Source organism: Rhodnius prolixus, unplaced genomic scaffold (assembly GCF_049639745.1).
Source record: "Rhodnius prolixus isolate KJV_2025 unplaced genomic scaffold, Rpr scaffold_8, whole genome shotgun sequence".
Lineage (NCBI taxonomy): Eukaryota > Metazoa > Arthropoda > Insecta > Hemiptera > Reduviidae > Rhodnius > Rhodnius prolixus.
Genome location: NW_027411593.1, coordinates 240629 through 259471, shown reverse-complemented (window position 1 = coordinate 259471; position 18843 = coordinate 240629). Strand labels below are relative to the sequence as shown.

The window sequence follows — 18843 nt, the reverse complement described above, 5'->3', positions numbered from 1 at the left end:
CGCCACACTTTCAAATATAGTGAGCCTAAAATATCCCTTTCGTGTTTGATTACATGTTTATTAATATTTAATGTTTTTAATTTAATTTAATAGTGCACCTGTCCGGCCGGTACGCAGTTGAACGTGATCATGCATGTTTGTGAAGACATCAATGAATGCGAAGAACAAGGCAGTGATTCCTGTTTGAACGGTGAGTGTATCAACACCATGGGTTCTTACATCTGCGAATGTGCTCCAGGATCCATCATTGATCACACGGGCAGAGTGTGCATAGGTAAGCTTAACAAGGTCTAATCTCACTCTCATGGCTAGCGAATATGAGATTTTATAAAAAGCAAATTTATCTTATTGTGACCAAAATATACCTTATAAAAAACAATAAGTTATCATGATAAGTTCTATCATTCCTAATTTTACAATTTCTGATTAAATGTTACTTTTTGGTTGCTCATAATAAATAATTTTTTTTTGTACCATCGGTTGAATTTTTACTTTTGAAAAAAAAACAATTTGGGTACAAACAGTCACGAGAGTTTTTCTCACTACAATTCTCAAGATTCTAACTTACACATTTTCTTCCAAACTGCAAAAAAACTTTTAACTGTCACTGACGTTAAAGGGTTTGCAACGGTCACAAAGAAGGTAATATGAATAATAATCAGCAAGTTTACAAAGACAATTTTACTAGAATTCGTGTAGCATTTCCGTTTCGAAAGATATAAATGTTTAAAATTTGAACGAATTTGAAAACCACCAAAATTTAGCCAACAGTATCACATAAACAACATCACTAGATCATTGCAATTTATACGTTATAGAGCTAACTTTTCTCTACAATTCAGTAAAGATTCTTTCAAAAACTGTTCAACACGATAAGAGATATCAACGTTTGAAATTTGGACGAATCTGGAAACCTCCAAAATTTAACCTTCCACATATTAATAAATATTATCACTTATAAAGCATTGCAACCCTTATCAACTGACCTACCGGACGGTTTTAATCAGTTGCTGCGAAAGTTTGCAGTTTAAGATATGTTAATTTTCTTGGAAGAGGTTAAAAAAGAAATTTGGAATTACAGAAGTGTATAATACAGTAAGAATTGAGACGGGCGTTACGAATATTTGAGTATTGATTGCTAAACCAGTTATTGGTTGGATATGAAAATTTTGTTTATGGATAATCAGAGGCTTCCTCGTACTTGTTATTATAATAGACTGCTTTATTTATTTGTACTCCAAGCCAGGAAGTATTAAAACTGTCCGGTAGGACAGTTGTATAAGGGTTGATCGTCAAAAACTGCACGAAAAAGCGTAACGTTAAAAAACACCCAACTTTGGAATTTATAAATACCATCGGGTGTACCAAGTCACAAGATTGTTTCGCTTTGAATAAGGGAAGTTTCAAACTACGAGTATCACTAACATAACAATGTTGTAGACTTTTTGTTGTATCTGCTTTTACCATCTATTGTGAAAGAAGGCTTTATTTTTAGGTAATGTCAAAAAATACTACACTTTATTGCAATAATTCATCCGTCTGCTCCTTACTTTCAATGTGTAAAATTACTTAACATCTTGCAATTTAAACTGCATATGTTAAATTTATGTTTAATTTTTATTTAATTTTAAATTTGCGTCATTTTCAATTGAATTTTACAAATTACTATGATCATATTGGTTACTCTCAACTTCTTTCCCACAGAAGTCTTTCTGGCGCAAATTAATTATTTGATTGAATTGTTACTACACTAGTGATTTTAACAATAAATAATTTTTTTTAGATAACCGAAAAGGCACCTGTTGGACACAGGTACGAGACCGTTGTGAGAATAGTTTGCCCCAACTTACATCGAAGTCAGAATGTTGCTGCTCACTGGGTTCAGCTTGGGGAAGTCCTTGCGAGCCTTGTCACCACGTCTGTGATTGTGCTAAAGGATATGCTAAAGTAATTTGTTATCTACTTTAAGTTCACTCGTTTCAAATGTAAAAGTTTAAAGGAGAGGAAAATGTACCCCTGTTTCTAACACAAAATACAACTTGATGTAAAGTTTGATGAAAATGTTCTGTGTTTAGATTGATGGAAAAGTCTGTAAAGATATAAACGAATGCGAATTAAATTCAGGAGTGTGCAGAGGAGGGGGAACTTGTGTTAACACTGAGGGTTCCTTTACGTGTGTCTGTGCACTTGGACTATCGTTAGATTCTACTGGTAAGCGATTTTTCTTCTTGTGTATTCCAGTTTATTTTATTTATTTTAAGTAAATAATATTCTCCGGCGCAAGTTGAACATAACTTCTAGACAAAAAGTCGAGCAAAGAGTATGCCAGAACACCAGTTTTCCGTTACATATTCCTTGGAGTGGGATGGCTAAGTGTGCCTGTTCTGTTGCGACTCGCCATACCATTAAGGCAGAGCGATACGAAAAGCATCATGATTCTCGTTAAATATCGCTCTGTGTATGCTCCATACAATCACAAACTAAATCAAGTTTGGCTTGGACAAACATAAATATGTAACCAAACTTTTGGTTTACAACATCAATTGTTAATAGACATTTTGACTCAAGAGACTACTTGGGCTTTTTACGACACGGCACTAAACTTATATTTCTAAAATTATAATTCTATTGCACACTTCGTTCTTATTTTAACTATCAATTACCAAAAAGTAATTTAATCTAGTTAGCAAATTTGGCCCTAATATTACATTGTGTTTATTGGTTTTTGTTTTTCATGGTTTTTACGGATTTGAGTCAACCTCAAAGCTATGACCACTGACTCAGAAACCAGATAGTCGTTCCTTTTACACATCTTAATTTAACTACCTCAAGCCTCTCTATTGTTTTCTTACACGAAGATCATTTTCTAGATTATATTTGATTGACTTTCCAAACTGAGGAGAATCCCAAGGTTATAATAAAGTCTGCATTTATTTGAATGAACTGTATATATAACACATCATTGGTAATGTTCTTTGGTCATTTAATATTGAGCACTCCTCAATCAGAGTAACAGTTACATCTGGAGAAATTTGTTAAGATGAAGAGCCAAAGATTTTTTTTTTTTTTGTGCTACATAGCATTGGTTTGTAGATTTTAGGGAGAAGATGAGAGCCTTGAAAGAATGTATAAAGCGCCCGCAGTTCCTTGACCTAATGTTTAGGAGCATTTAATGAATACTGTAGATGACTTTTGTCATAAAGTTTAGATATTTGCAACTATTTTCAAAGAATTGTAGAAAAGCCAAGAACTATTGAATAAAGGGCTAATGGCAAATTTGGTTAGAATTTTGAGTCTGGTATAAGCCGTACCTAAACAAAATATCAATTACACGTTTTAAAGCTATTTTGTTTAAGTACCTTATGAAAAAATGTTTCTCGCCATACAATCTCTCGGTAAAAACAAATTTCAAAAATTTTGAACGAATTATCTTAGCTCTTAAAAAACAAAAAAAGGTATTTAGAATTGCCGCTTCCACTTATCTGCAATTTATTGGAGTGTTGGAGCAGATTCAATGACGTCAGCTATTGATTTAATAATTCCTTTCATCGATAATCATTTAACTGTTTGTTTCAGGTACAGTGTGTATAGATGTCAGACAGGAAAGTTGTTTTACTGAGTTCAAGCACGGACAAGGATCAGGAGTGATTGAGGGATTGTATCCAAGAACAATATGCTGCTGCAGTGGAGTAGGTAAAGCTTGGGGAGGTCCAGCAGGAGGGGATCGATGTGAAGTTTGCCCCAAGCAGGGAACTCCAGGTTTTAATGACCTCTGTCCAAAGGTGAATATTCGGCGACATAGGGTTATTAAGAGAACAAGGCGAGAAGTTCTGGGCCTGTCACTGACAGTCTTGGGTTTTTAGTTCAAAACTGCATTTTCTTACTAATTCCCTTTTATTTCAAATCACTATGTCCAACGTTTTTCTAATAATAGATTCCCCGCTACTGGGCAAATTTTAGATGGAGTGGTAACTCAGTTCAATTCCTAATCTTGACCTGGGCTTTTACTTAATGTAACTGAGAAATCAATAAAATATGTTCGCTGTCGTATGTTGATCGATAGTTGTTCGGTTAAACCTTGTGAATAATTGGAATACGAGAGTGCCAAATTTGGTCAAAATAAGGTAAATTTGCATACAATGAATACTTCCCATTGCTAAAGCCCTCAGTGCAGGTGCATTGTCGAGATAAACGATTATTTTTATTTTCTTTTGTTATACTAAGTGAGAAAAGTATTGCGAACGAGTCAAATTTTCCATTTTTCCTTTTTTCTCCGGAAATATATTTTTGTTAGTGACTAGATCTGTAACGTATATTAGTAACATCCTATTTAAATTTTAAATAAGTCCTTTCTGAGTGGGAAGTGGGGAATGCGGGCTTTGTTGTTGAAGTAAAAAAAGTAAAGTAAAATAAAACCGCTAAGGTTTAAATGTGCCTTCCCAATGCAGCGGCCACTCCATCAATCATTTATTAATACGAAATCGAAATAAATATTTAAGTGAAATTCTAAAATTGAAGAAATTTGGCCAAATGGAAGAGCTACAAACGTTCAAACAATTTTCCTTGAACTTTTTAAAAACGTTAAATATTGGTAGAACTATTATTACATTTGTTTGAACCATATTTGAGGTAAATTTATGTGTGCAAAGTTCTTAGGAGGGGCTAAAATTAAAAAGGTAATTTTAGGTATGGTACGGTTCTAACACCAGAATAATATTTGATTATGAAAGGAAGAATATCGGTTAACCAGAAAAGCGACTTTACTGAAAGGCATTCTTATTCGCGTTTTCTACTATTTCCTAGTCAAATTTTAAAGCGATTCATTTAAACGGTGACAAACGTGCACAAGTACTAAATAAAGTTTCTAAACTTGTAATCGGAGAGTTAGGTTGTGGAGTGTCTGAGACCTAACCTTTGCTCTTACATTGCATTACAAAGAAAGAACATACGTATTTAATATAAAGTCAACTGTCTTTTTTGACTAAGTCTAAGTTCCAAGAAAATTTAGTACGTAAGTTACAGTAAGAGAACATCAGTGTATCACACTAGATTTATTCTAAGAAAAAACTACTGCCTCACCATGTTATAATTAAATTGTAGATAAATGTTCAATGTGAGGGAATTTTTGATCTGGAGGAGCAATGATCAGTGGCGTGATTGATTAGGCGAAAAGAAAATGAAGAATGTCACCTGTAATATTAAATTAACGCTATTTAGATGTCTATCACTTTGAAAGTCATTTACAAATTCTCATAAAATTCTGATTTGAACTCACACACTACTTCCTCTTCCTAAATCCCATCTCCCGACGCATCTCCAAATACCTTAAACGAATTGTAGTAGGGAAATTAGTTATTAATTGATAAATAATTGATATTGATTTTCAATATTAGTGGGTTTAGGTGATTTTTTTTTTTATGAATAATAATATTGTCGCTAATGTCGATGCGCAAAAAAAGAAAGAAAAAACAATGCTGTATGGCTAATATGGTTTTCAAAATTTTAGGAATAAATAAAAATACTACTATTCACACATCTCACCTAAAATGTATTTTCCAAGAAATATTATTACAATAAAATTAATTTGCAGGAAATTAAAAGTCACTTAATCAAACCTTATTAATTTTAAATTTTATTTCTTGACAAAACATTCTGAGTGCCATAGAGTGCATTCTTCAACTTTTCGGTTTCGAGCTCTTTACCTTTAAATTTTAACTTATTAATTTTATACACCGATTACTTTCACTCACTATAGTTAATATCCACAGTTCTCTTATAGACAGCATCGGTAGAAGTGGAAGCCACATTCTATAACCAGTAAAACACGTTTCGCCAAGATAGCTGTTAATCCCAAATTGTCAAAAATAAAGAAAAACACCGTGATGTAACAAATAAATCTTTGAAATTGTCTAATATACTCAACAATTATAAAATTGGCTTTCAACTCTGGTTTTAGGGTCTTGGTTTCGTAGACAGAAAAGACATAAATGAATGCGTAGAATTTCCAGGAATGTGCAGTAACGGCAGATGCAAAAATACAATGGGTGGTTTCAATTGTAGATGCAATCAAGGATACGCTTTAGAAGAAAATGGCATCAAATGTATTGGTGCGTAAAGTTAATTAACAATAATTAATTAAAATACAATAAAGTGCAAAATTACAATTTACACTTTAAATATTTTTCTGATAGACATTGATGAATGCAGTATACTACACGGAGTATGTGGGAGTGGCACATGTGAAAACGTTGCAGGCAGCTTTAAGTGCGATTGTAAGGAAGGCTACGAAAGTACACTGATGATGCAAGTGTGTATGGGTAAGTTTGCAGAAAGCACTACTTCAGGAAAACTACTTATCACTTTCACAATAATTAATGTTTTTTAATAAAATGTAAATGAATGAATGAATGAATCTTTATTGCTTAAAGAGATACAGATCTCATAGCAAGGGTTGACCTTACAAATTTATAAATACAAAAATTATAATACTTTATTACAATAATTAATTAAATATTAGTAAAGAAATAAAATATCAAGTATTATTTAAATTAACTGAGGAGAATAATTTTTTGAGCATAAGTAAAAAATAAAATAAAACAAAATAAAATCAGAACAAGATATAGAAAAATAAATCATAAAATAAAAAAATGAAAATAAGAGACACAACTGAATAGTTCTCTGCAATAAAGAAGGTAGGTAATCTACTTAAAATAAAATAACAATTGATACAATAGGGAATTTGCTAACATGGCTTCTTTTAATTGTTTTTTCTTATTATTGCTACATTGATAAGTTAAGGTGAGCAAGGAAGTTTCATTGTAGCACTATTTTTCTAAATTTGAGACAATTAGTGACAAATAGAAAAATATTATTGACTTTTTCATTATCTCGATCATCTATAGTCAATAGATCTGAAATTTTATTACTATTATCACTACCAGGGTGGTGAGAGAAATACTGAGTGATGAACTTGTTTCTATATTGATTGAGTACCGGACATGTTAGGAGTAGATGTGAAACGTTATCTAAATCATGGTTACATAGTGGACAAACAGAATCAAGGCAGAATTTGGCAGAGTAATTTTGATAATTTAAATGGTTTGTAAACTTTCCAGAGAGACGTAATTGAGAAATAATTCTTAATTTATTTATGTGGAGCTTCGCTTTTAAATAGCTTTCACAACCACCTAGCAAACTATAAGTTCTATAGAGTGTGTTAAAAGAGCTGGAAATTGCGGCATCCACATCTTTACTGATTAGGTGATTCTCCATTCTCTCCAACAAGTTTTTGTAATTGTCACTGATTATTTCCACATCCTGTGATACCCAAATGTCCTCGGCACCCAGCATAACTAGATAGTATCGCAGCTGTTGGCACCAGTTGTAGGGCATATCCATTATGTCCAATAGTTCCCTTTGTCTCATATAGCAAAGTTTTGGAAGATCGATTGTTTCCATATTTAAGCCACCAATTCAACATTCTTTTAAAAATTTTGTATTTAAGATGAACTTGTCCGGTTTCAAGTCTGACAAAATAGTTTGGCGAGTTTCTAGGAAGCTGGAGAACTGACTTAATGAAAGATAACTGCGCCCTTTCGACCATATCCGCATAAGATGGAGCCCATACCTCGGAAGCATACAGAATAGTTGCCTCAGAAGTAGCTGCAAACAGTTTAATCTTTGTAGCCCAACTGTCAGATTTACTTTTAATGAGAGTATTCTTCACTACTGAATTGGCTATTATACCCTTGGCTAAGAAGTGTTTGCTTGCTTGCCAAAACTTTGCAGAGGACGACACTGGAACCCCCAGATACGTAAAGGTATTCACTACTTGAAGCGGTACATCTCCGTAGGTCAATTGCAATCTTTTACCCGGTCGGCCACCTTTACAAAACGGAATTACCACAGTTTTGTCCGTATTGACTGTAAGGCAATTTTCTTTACAATATTCCTGAAGAACATCCAGATAGTAAATAAAATGTAAATGATAATTTTGAGTATATGTGTGCTTTAATGTAGTGTAGAGCACTGTGACCAAGAAGTTCTACTTGGCCCCCACTAAAGTCAGATGAGACCCCACTCATCCTTAAGTAATGAACACACTAACTCAGATTTTCCAGAGAAATCCTAAATTGTGATCAAAGACTTCCCGGGTCTTCTCTAAAATCCTCAGGGATGTATTATCTCATCCAACAACTGGTTCTAGGCTCTTCAAGAAAGCTCTAAGAAGAGCAGGGTTAACAGAAAAAAATCATTCCAAAAAAATACCAGAATCCCTCAATATCCCAAGATTTATGTGGGTGCTACATCTAAGCGAAACTTCTACTTTCTGTGTTTCTTCGTTTTTGAGTCTCGGTGAATAGTTACACTGTCTCACTCAGACATACCCACACAAAGGACAATTATAAAAACCACTTTTTCGTATTCATAGTATCTCAAAACAGAATCTAAATCGAAAATTTGCTTGGTTACAGGAGCTTCTCTTACGAAGGTACAAACAAATACTGTAGTCGAAATAAACGGTTGCTAGTCGGAATTAGAGTTTTGATTTATTTGGAAGTGTTATTGAAAGGTTCGAGAAATGTTAAGATAAAGTTGAAAGAAGACATTTCGATCATTTAAGGGATTGAACTGTTTTATGGATAAATTATATTAAAGTAAATGTTAAAAAAATAAATAACATTTTGTTGAATATAAAACAACTTTTGGTCCACGTTTAATGGTAGCCGAGGAGAGGAATTTATCATACCTGAGCAAGAAAAATAGATTTAGAAATATTTGTAGAGTTTACTTTTCTAAATTATTTGCAAATTTAATTTTGTTTTCCTACAGACGTGAATGAGTGTGAGAGAAGCCCAGGCTTGTGCAGGGGAGGAACGTGCGTGAACACTCCTGGCAGCTTCAAGTGCAACTGTCCTCCAGGACATGAACTGTCACCTGACAAACATTCTTGCAAGGGTAAGATTGCTTAGAATGAGTTCTGACATTCTGTCATGCTGAACTCAGCAGTTATGTACATATACAGTTTCACAAAATAATAAATAAAATGATCAGTGAGTTAGTCACAGGTTTGTACTCTTGGACGTTTAAAACACTATTTCTTTAGTAAATATTGGGCAAATAAGCACATTCAATCAATGAATGCATCATACACATGCTTCTGTGCTCTTCATATTGGTTATTTCCTGAAAAAAAAAACTAAAAAGTTAATTATATTGGTTCATTAAACCACAAAAGGCAAAAAATAAATTATAACGCTTTTTTAGTTAATAAGGAGATAATGGTAGTTAAACTTTTTATAGTTCAAATCTCAATATCTCGCTCCACATACATCAGATCATTATAAAATCATAACCACTCATAGAATATAGTATTACCTTTATACATGCAAAAGATCAATTTTAACTACATATATATTTATTAGTTAAGGGAATAGTAGCAGCTAGACTAATCACAAATAAAAAATATCATTATTGTCAGTAGCATAAAGTAATTAATTTTTGTAAACTAATTCTAACTTCCCTAGGTCGTAAACTCGGCAAAAATAAAAAAAATACTTGAGTGAAATTAGGAATATTCTTTCTTCTTTCTGGAACAACGAATTAGTCACCTAAACAATGAAAAGTACTCTACAGAAATAAATTTGTAGAATTTTTGTAAATATGGCAATCTTTTTTAATACACGTTGTCAATGTACGTGCAGAAAACCACTTTCTGTACACTTGTTGGTATCAGTACGGGAAGTTGATATCAGCGCCGTCACCATTCGTTTTGAACCTAACTGTGCTTCTCTAGCACTGACTTGAAGCTCGACTGTTGAGGGTACTAATTAAAATCTGTAAATTACGAGGTTGACCGTGGTATATTTTTATTTCATTGTAGGCTATCTTATAACTATTATTCTCCATTGTGGGAAGTCGTTTCCGGAAGTGCAATACTCGAGTTTATCTACTGACAACAAATGGTGGTACATCAGTTTCTGTCAAAAATATCAAATGATAAGCAAAGAACTGCTTTGATAAATTATTGCATCAATCAATTTCATCAATTCTAGAAATCAACCCCCTGAATCATATGAAAAATTTATATCATCTATTTAGATTTTTTTTACATTCCTATTTTTAACAAATTTTTTATTTAATGAGTATTTAAGATTTTTTGAAGTTCATTAAATCAAAACGTAATCTTGGATTTTAGCTTTTATAAAAAATTTATTAATACTCCACTCCGAAAATAAATTGAAAGGTTTCATCAAAATAAATGATAATTTTTTGACATGATTAAAACTGTCCGGTAGGACAGTTGTATAAGGGTTGATCATCAAAAACTGCACGAAAAAGCGTAACGTTGAAAAACACCCAACTTTGACAATTTTTTTCTATAAAAGATAAAATTCCCAAATTTTCTTTATAATATAGGGCAAATCCTCCTTTATGACTGTAATTTTTTTGCAACAACCTAGATTTGATAGATATTGAGAAAAAAGATGCTCAAAATGAGCAAAAACGGCATTTTCAAAAAATGTTCTTGTTCTTGTTCTTGTTCTTGTTCTTCTTCTTGTTGTTGTTGCCTTTTTTGTAAACAACGTAGCGCCTAAACGCGTGAACCGATTTTCATGAATGAGATGTCATTCGATTCGGAATTTTATGTAGATGTGCCTTTTGGGGGCCGCGACGCTGTACATGGAATGGGAGAGGAGTTAGCCCCTTTTATGTAAGGCCCCCTCCAAAATTATTATCATTAATTACTCTGTAAATCTTAGCCCGATTTTGATAAAATTTGGTAGGATGACAGGGTTAGGGCTCCCCTACGTAACATTAAAGCGACGATCTGCTCTTACACTTGTTAAGGGGAAGTATAGCAATCGTTTCAAATTATCGAAACGTAAACCGATTTTCATGAATAAAGTGTCATTCGAATCGAAATTTTGTACAGATTTGCACTTTAAAAGTCTCGACGCTGTGCCTCATAAGGAGGGGAGTTTGCCCCACCCAAGTAAGGCCCTTTCTAAAACTATTATTACCAATATTTCTATAACGGTTAGTCCGATTTTGATAAAATTTAGTAAGAAGAAGTGGTTAAAGCTCCTCTACGTGGCTGTGAAGTGCCATCATGCTCTTACACCTACTAAGAGGAAGTATTGCAATCGTTAAAATTTTCAATGAGTGAACCGATTTTCATCAATGAATTGTAGTTCGATTCAAAATCTTTGCCTCTTTGCCTTTTAGGGAGAAGTACTGTAATCGCAGTTTATTTTTCTTACTCCTCTTAAAGGGAAGTACTGAAATCGCAGTTTAATTTTGCTATTTACGTACAAATTACCTTCCTATTTTATTCAAAACGCTTTCTCAAAAAAATTGTTATTGAGGATGGTTTGGGGACCGCAACTATAATCATTCTTTAAAAAGATCTGTCCAGTGGTAGTAACTCCGACTTAACACCTTTTCAGGTTATAATGATAAAATTAAATTTATTATTCCCAATTTTAATAAAATCTGAAAAGCAGATATGTAACTTTGCAAAACATACAAAAAAGAAAATCTATCCAAAAGGTACAAAAATCTCTTTAACAAAAACTTACAGTTTAAAATGTTAAGTATAAGGGTTGATTAAACGCCAAAAGGTACACAAATCAGCTAGTACCCAACATTTCATTGATATTATTTTAAGTAATTTTACTACATTAATTTTCATTAATATTTTTTTGAATTTATTAGATGTTTCACAGACCCTTATGCTGGCCAGTTCATTCACTTTCTTTTTCTTTTCTTTTATGATTTAAGTCGCGTCAACATCAAGGTTATTGGCGCCCGGAGCTTTTTTCAGTGCACTGCCGGCCTCCGGACAGTGTTCTCTCGTTACAGACACTGTCACTGTTCATCACCCGGACAGTGAGCTGTAAGAAGCTCTTAGAAAGAGAAAATCTAAGGGTCAGCAGCTGGATTCGAACCCGGAACCTCCACGTGGGAATCCAATATGCTAACCGCATAGCTAATCCCTTCCCTTTGTTCATTCATAATATTTTATTTTTTTGTTATAATTATGATAAAATGTATATTATATTTTCGTAATTAAATAGGTACTTTATTTTAGCTTTATTCCAAATTATTCTTCTGATTTATCTTTATTATGCTCTTTATTCTGAATAGTCACATATATCGTATGTATGTACATGCACGTTAAAGTAAAAAAAGACAAAGGCAGAGTCGGCTACTATTTAAATTTGAATCACGGATTTAAAACAATATTTCAGTCTAGAATTCGTCTTTCCGAAGTATTTGTGAGCACAAATAACGCGTAGGTAATATCAAGTAAATTATTCAACAATAATTATTCATTTCTCAATTGTAATTTAATGTAGTCCCTCTAATTTTACTTATAGTAAAATACTGGAATAATTATGATAGCTGTCATAAAAATATGCATATCTTATTTATCTTATTACAGTCAATCTAAGTTAAATGGTGTTCTACTTGAACAAATATTTTGTAGATTAAAATGGCCAGCATAAGGGTCTGTGAAACATCTAATAAATTCAAAAAAATATTAATGAAAATTAATGTAGTAAAATTACTTAAAATAATATCAATGAAATGTTGGGTACTAGCTGATTTGTGTACATTTTGGCGTTTAATCAACCCTTATACTTAACATTTTAAACTGTAAGTTTTTGTTAAAGAGTAGTTAAATGTAATGTTTACTGCAACTAGATATAGACGAATGTTCACGGACTAGTGGGATCTGCTCAAATGGGGTTTGCGAGAACATGATGGGCACCTATCAATGCGTTTGTGACGATGGCTACCAACACGCAGGCATCACTTCACATTGCGAAGGTAGACATACATCAGTCACCATGCTATTTCATTAACTGTGTTCGCTACCTAAGTCGTATATAACATTCTGTTTCTTCTAGATATAGACGAATGTCAATCAAGTAACGGCGGCTGTTCATCCGTATGCGTGAATACCCCTGGCAGTTTTTATTGTGATTGCCAGTAAGTATACTAATTTTTAGCAATCTGTAGTTGGGAACAAAGCACCGTCTGAAAAAAAAGGCGTTTACTTTATTAATTGTTAGCTCTCAGTATACGTACCTTCCAAACCAAATGCCCATAAGCGTTAACAGAAGAATAACACTTTTCCAAACATAAGTGATTGATGATTTCCCTGAATAACATTATGATTTCTCCAATTAACCTATTTGTTCTTCACTGGTATCCAATAAATCTAAAAATATGGGGATAAATTGGTTTCTTATTATTAGGAAATTTTATGTGTACATGTTATATCGGAAGTAATTTTGTAAAAAATTAAAGCAGATTGAGATTCTGCTGAGTAAATATCACTCAATGCACTGTACTTGAAGAGCAGAGTAATCTAAATTATAAATAAATAATGCCACATGTGATAAATTAGATGCCAAATACTTGACAGATTTATATTTGATATGTTCATTTGCTTACAAAAACTCAATTGGTATTTGCTACTTTTACTAATGAAATCAGTATTTTTTTAGTAATAGTTTTAAACATGCTTTCTATTTAAATTTCTTACATTCATTCAAACCTAAGTGGAGCCATTGTCTGCTTATGTTCTCACTCTGTTTGCTTTAATCAGTAATTAAAATAATTAAATCCTAATTACAGTTCAGGGTATGCAATGAGATTGGACGGAAGATCTTGTATTGATGTGGATGAATGTAAAGAAAACCCAAGGATATGTAATGGCGGCAAATGTACAAACACAATAGGCAGTTTTAGTTGTCAGTGTACTAAAGGTTTGCTGCCAGGACCGGACGGATCCTCCTGTGTTGGTATAATACCTATTTAAATTTAATTTCATTTTAAATTTATTTATGGCTTACTCTTTTTAGAAATATGTATCGTTCCTTGAAGTGTGATGGTTTAGTTTTGGAATTTAGTAGGTAGATTTGTCTCGTGAATATTAAAGAACTGTCAGTTTTTTTTGTAGACAAATTATTTTTTGCATACCGACGTTTTGGCAAATTTGCCGCCTTCTTCAGGTTATTATAAATTTCTGGAGTTATACGATCACTACATCATCATAACTGTCTACACAAAAATTTTTATATTGACGGCTCCTCAATATTCTCAAGAAAAATCCATGAAGTATATTCATTTTCATTTAAAAAACCACAAACGGTTAGGACAATTATATTTTCTTATCTACCAATAAACAACATTCTGATTTTCTAGCAACTCACAATTTCATCAATACATTTAATCTTTATTAAATGATTTCATTTAATAACAATATTATACTTTATTATATTCATTTAAATTATACATTTTGCATATGCGTTCAACACACAAATGACATGTATTAAGTGCAATGGAAAAAATATTCAAGGTACAAAAGATACGTTTTGGTAACATGATAAAAATACATCGTAAGCAAAAAATGTAAATGAATAAAATAAACTTTTCTTCAGTTCCGTAGGAGAAAGTACAGTTTTCGAGTCGATTTTAGACTTACAGTTTGCACTGTAAAGATATGGGTTAAGGCCTCCCTTTGTATTAAAATAGAAATAAAATGTTGACTTTTCTCGAAATCTATTTGACCTGCATTGTGGGAAAGAAGTATTCTTTTGAACGAAGATATGCTCTTTATTTTACAGAAAAACTGATAATATTAACTTTTAAAGAAAACGTGAAAAAATGATCAAAGTTGGGTCTTTTTCAGCATTCCGCTTTTTCGTGCAGATTTACAAGCAAACATTATACAATTTTTTCACCGGACAGTTTTAATACGCCAATGAATGCCGTTTTGAGTCTATATCTATACTTTTTTACTTTAAATTAAGATCCTCTCGATTTCGTTTATTTTATCTGTCACATCTGATGATAGGTGCAAGTACCGATGCTTTACTCCAAACTGAAATACTAATTAGAGAGTATAATTTGGTCTCAGACTAGTACGAGGGTACATTACAGGTAGTAATGGACCCTTCCTCAAACCAAACTCTACGGCTAGATTGTTATTAACTTTAGTATAGTTATTAAGTGCAGTGGAATGGCAAAATCTTAGTCGATGAAGGTCCATTATTGTTTTTTGAAAATTCACCAATACCTCGCCATTTTATTTTAATAAAAATTTAAAACATTGAAGTCTACAGGCTTTTTAGATCAATTCAAAATTTCAATAAAAAAATAAATTACATAATTGCGTTGTTTTTTGCGACTTCCTAGTCATGTGAGGGTTCCATGTCAGATTTTTTTTAAAAGCTAATTATTTTTAACTATCTCTCTCATAATAAACTAACTCTAGTAACTAGTAACTCTCTTATAATAAACAGATAGTAGTTAACATAAAACTGTAATAGAAGTGTACAAATTAATAAATTGCAGATATCAATGAATGTGAAGGAGACTCTAATGTTTGCGGTAATGGGGATTGTGACAATACTATTGGCTCCTTCATGTGCCATTGTGAAGTTGGATACTCAGCGAAACCAAGAGGCGGCCCATACTGTACTGATGATGATGAATGTCAATTGATGATCCATAATTGCGATTATAATGCTGATTGCATTAATAATCCCGTAGGTAACAGTGCAATAGGCTTAACACGGTAAACTTATGTTTTTTTTAATTAGAACTCTTATTAACTCTTTATTAACTTTCTTCCTTTTTAATTTCCTCTTTCACTTCCTCGCATTTATTTTTCTAACTTTCATTTTCTCATTTTTAAATTTATTCTTGAAAGTCGTACTTTTCTTTTCGCCTTAAATTTAAAATTACCTAGTTCTTCTCATTTTCATTGTTGACAATTTTTTTTCATGTTGAAAACTTTTGTCAACCGTGTCATTTTCTTTTTTAATTCAAACAGGCTCTTCACTTTCTTTCTGATCTCAGATTCATCTATTTTCTGTGCAGGGTTCATACAGCTGCCGATGTAAAGAAGGTTTCAACGGAAATGGAGTAACCTGCAGAGATATCAATGAATGTTCAACTAACAACGGAGGATGTAATCAGAATGCCCAATGTGTTAATACAGAAGGATCTTTCAAGGTTTTTTAATTATTTCAACTATTACTTACTACTTAATAACGAATTTGTTTCTGAGTGCATTTAAAACAATTGAAACTCATTATCTGCTGTTGCCCACAATATTAGCAGTTTGCAGCCTCAAATATGAAGAAATTGGTTACTTGGCTTGCGCAGAATTTTTATTTTGTTGAAGTTTTTTTTCTACGCGTAGTAGCTTTCTCTCAACCTACTATCTGAGCCGATCTTTCCATTTCTGCGTATTCGTGGCATCGGCCTCCGTCAAACCGCACCCCACCAGGGATTCTAATACGGAGTCTTTCCATCTGGTCCTAGGTCTTCCCACAACTGTCATCTCATACATATGCCTCTGTAATTTGCGCAATCCTTTTTGCTTCCTTTTTTATGGATGGGTGTTATAAATCCTAATTTCATTTCTGTAGGTATTAACTTCCTTCTAAGATGAGGTGCCCCCTCGTCGACCAGTTCGATGATGTAAGAGGGGAGTGCGGTCCGATACCCGATAGCCTAGGCTCCACCTTGCCTTGCTATGCAAGATATGTATGTGGCAGCCCGATAGGCCAATAGGTACCATCCCAGCTCTAGTGGCCTTTTTATGAGAAAAGAGAAAATGTGTGGTGGGCGCTAATGGCCATAGACGTCGATGCGCCGGGAAAAAAAAAAAAAAAAGATGAGGTTAATCAGCTTAGTTAGTAAAAGAGCATTCCTTCCTCCACAGTACTTCAATAGTTCTTGATATATATATCCCACCAGGACCAGGAGCTTTATTGTTTTACGCACCCTTAAATTCGGCTTTTATTTGTTCCGCGGTTATTCTCCGTATCCGTATCCTTTTTACTGTGCCATCTGTGGTATGCCTTTTTCTTATTTTCTATCTATTCCAAAATATCCTCGCTCAATCAATTATCCTTTCCTCCTTCCAGTATGGCATTTCCTTCAGTTCCTAATACTTCAAGGGACACTTTTTAAATTTTATTCGTTTTGCATTGCTCTGTTGTGCCCTCCTAATTCACATGCGATTCTCTCTCAATCGTTGTTGATAGAGCCAACTTACGCTTTCTTCTTGGGAAGAGGAATGTTAAAGCTCTCATTCCCTATCACTTTTCAAGGTCCTGACACTGAAATTCCATTCATTTTCCGCATTTTAGGGTTGATCCATGGGCATACAATTTTAGCTTTGACGAGAAAGTGGTTAGAACCACACTCGGCCCCTCTTTAAACTCGAACATGTGACAATTTCACAGTAGTCCTCTGTCTTATAGCAATATAATCAATGATTTACCGTAGATTTCTCTTATTTGTCCAAGTACATCTGTGTAAATGTTTATGTTGGAACCAGGAGTTACTTATCTTCAACCCCATCTCTTCACACATGTTAATAAGTCTTTCTTCATTGTCATTTCTACAGTCCTCACGGAAAGCACCGATTACTGTTACTATCATAGGCGCCACGGTAGCCGAGCGGTTAGAGGCGAGACCTGCAAAGCTAATATGCATTGTGGTACTGGGTTCGATTCCCGGTCTTAGGCCTTGAATTTTATTTAATGGTTAATAAAAGAAATTTATAGTAAAGTATGTTTACTAAAAGAAAGTGCTGCAATCGTGCTGTATTTGCAGTTTAATTTCTCTTTCTTCTTTAAGGGAGTAGTTCTGCAATAGCTGTATAATTTTTCTTACCACTTTTAAGAGGAACTAATATATTCACAGTTTAATTGCCATTACTCATCCTAAAAGGAAGTAACGTAATCGCAGTTTAATTTGTCTTTCCCCTTATTAGTAGAAGTTGTAAACGCAACTTTATTCTCTTACATTCCCTAAGAGGAAGTAATTTAATAAGAATTATCTTATCGCTCTTACTCTGAATTTTTTTGGCGTTACAAGCGCTGTCTACCAACAAACTTCACATCTGTCTTAATGTTGCGTTGTCTTTTTCCTGATATCCCCAGAGGCATACGAGTCAACGTAGTTTCTCGAAGTAAAAACATTCTTTCCTATCCATCATTTTTAAGTCATCTGCAGAACAACAGCAGTCTCATCCACGACATTTAACGTTTGTAGATTTACTCGCCTCTTTCAGCCCTCTTTAAGTAATTAAGGTCTCATTAATTTCCCTTAGATTACCAAATTAGAGAAATTCGAAATATTTATTAATTTGTTGGTAACTTGTACGGTTCGGGATATTAGTTTTTTTTCGATTTCTTCTTGTTTTCCAATCCGAGGTACATTCATGAAAAAGAGTATTCAATCATCTTATCTGTGTTTTCTCTGTTTCTCAATCACTCCGGCACATTGTATTTCACACGTCAGGCCCAATGATTTTTTACTCATGAAATTTTCAAAAGATCAATAATTAAATTAAAAAAGAAGTTGATAATTTTATTGGGATCTTGAAAAGTGGGTGTAAGTAAACACTGAATCTATAAATATTTTATCAAAATGTCCAATTTTTGTAGAAAAAGCTTTTATTCTGAGCGTGATTTCTTAATAGTAAAAATTTGCTCAATGGAAAAATTGAAAGATATGCTAATGTTTCTTTTTCATGCTTTTTAGTGTGTCTGTGACTCTGGCTTTCGTGGGGACGGATACACTTGCCTAGATGTAGATGAGTGCATTGAAAACCCCATGCTTTGTGAAAATGGCAACTGTCTTAACTATCCAGGTTCGTTTAGATGTGAATGCGAAATGGGTTTCATGCATCCAAATGATAACAGTGAAACTGCTTGTATTGGTACGAGAAAATAAATCTTATTTAGATATCAAGAAATAACACCTATCCAAAGCTTTCATATATTTTAAATATCTTATTATTTCC

The 18843-nt window shown here is 33.2% G+C and overlaps 1 protein-coding gene across 6 annotated transcripts in view; it reads left to right on the top strand.

Moving 5' to 3' along the window:
* The window catches only part of LOC141450635 (fibrillin-2-like), a 146989-nt gene that overhangs the window by 89206 nt on the left and 38940 nt on the right, over positions 1–18843 (top strand). For all 6 annotated transcript variants that reach the window (XR_012456202.1, XM_074121227.1, XM_074121228.1 and 3 more), the window contains 13 exons: positions 94–274; positions 1784–1947; positions 2076–2211; positions 3577–3782; positions 5957–6107; positions 6192–6317; positions 8833–8958; positions 12711–12836; positions 12917–12998; positions 13650–13816; positions 15372–15565; positions 15900–16034; positions 18582–18759. Coding sequence is in view for 5 of the 6 variants with exons in the window: in XM_074121227.1 (XP_073977328.1) it covers positions 94–274; positions 1784–1947; positions 2076–2211; positions 3577–3782; positions 5957–6107; positions 6192–6317; positions 8833–8958; positions 12711–12836; positions 12917–12998; positions 13650–13816; positions 15372–15565; positions 15900–16034; positions 18582–18759 (1972 nt within the window). In the remaining variant the exon portion in view is untranslated. The remainder of the gene's footprint in view (positions 1–93; positions 275–1783; positions 1948–2075; positions 2212–3576; positions 3783–5956; positions 6108–6191; positions 6318–8832; positions 8959–12710; positions 12837–12916; positions 12999–13649; positions 13817–15371; positions 15566–15899; positions 16035–18581; positions 18760–18843) is intronic.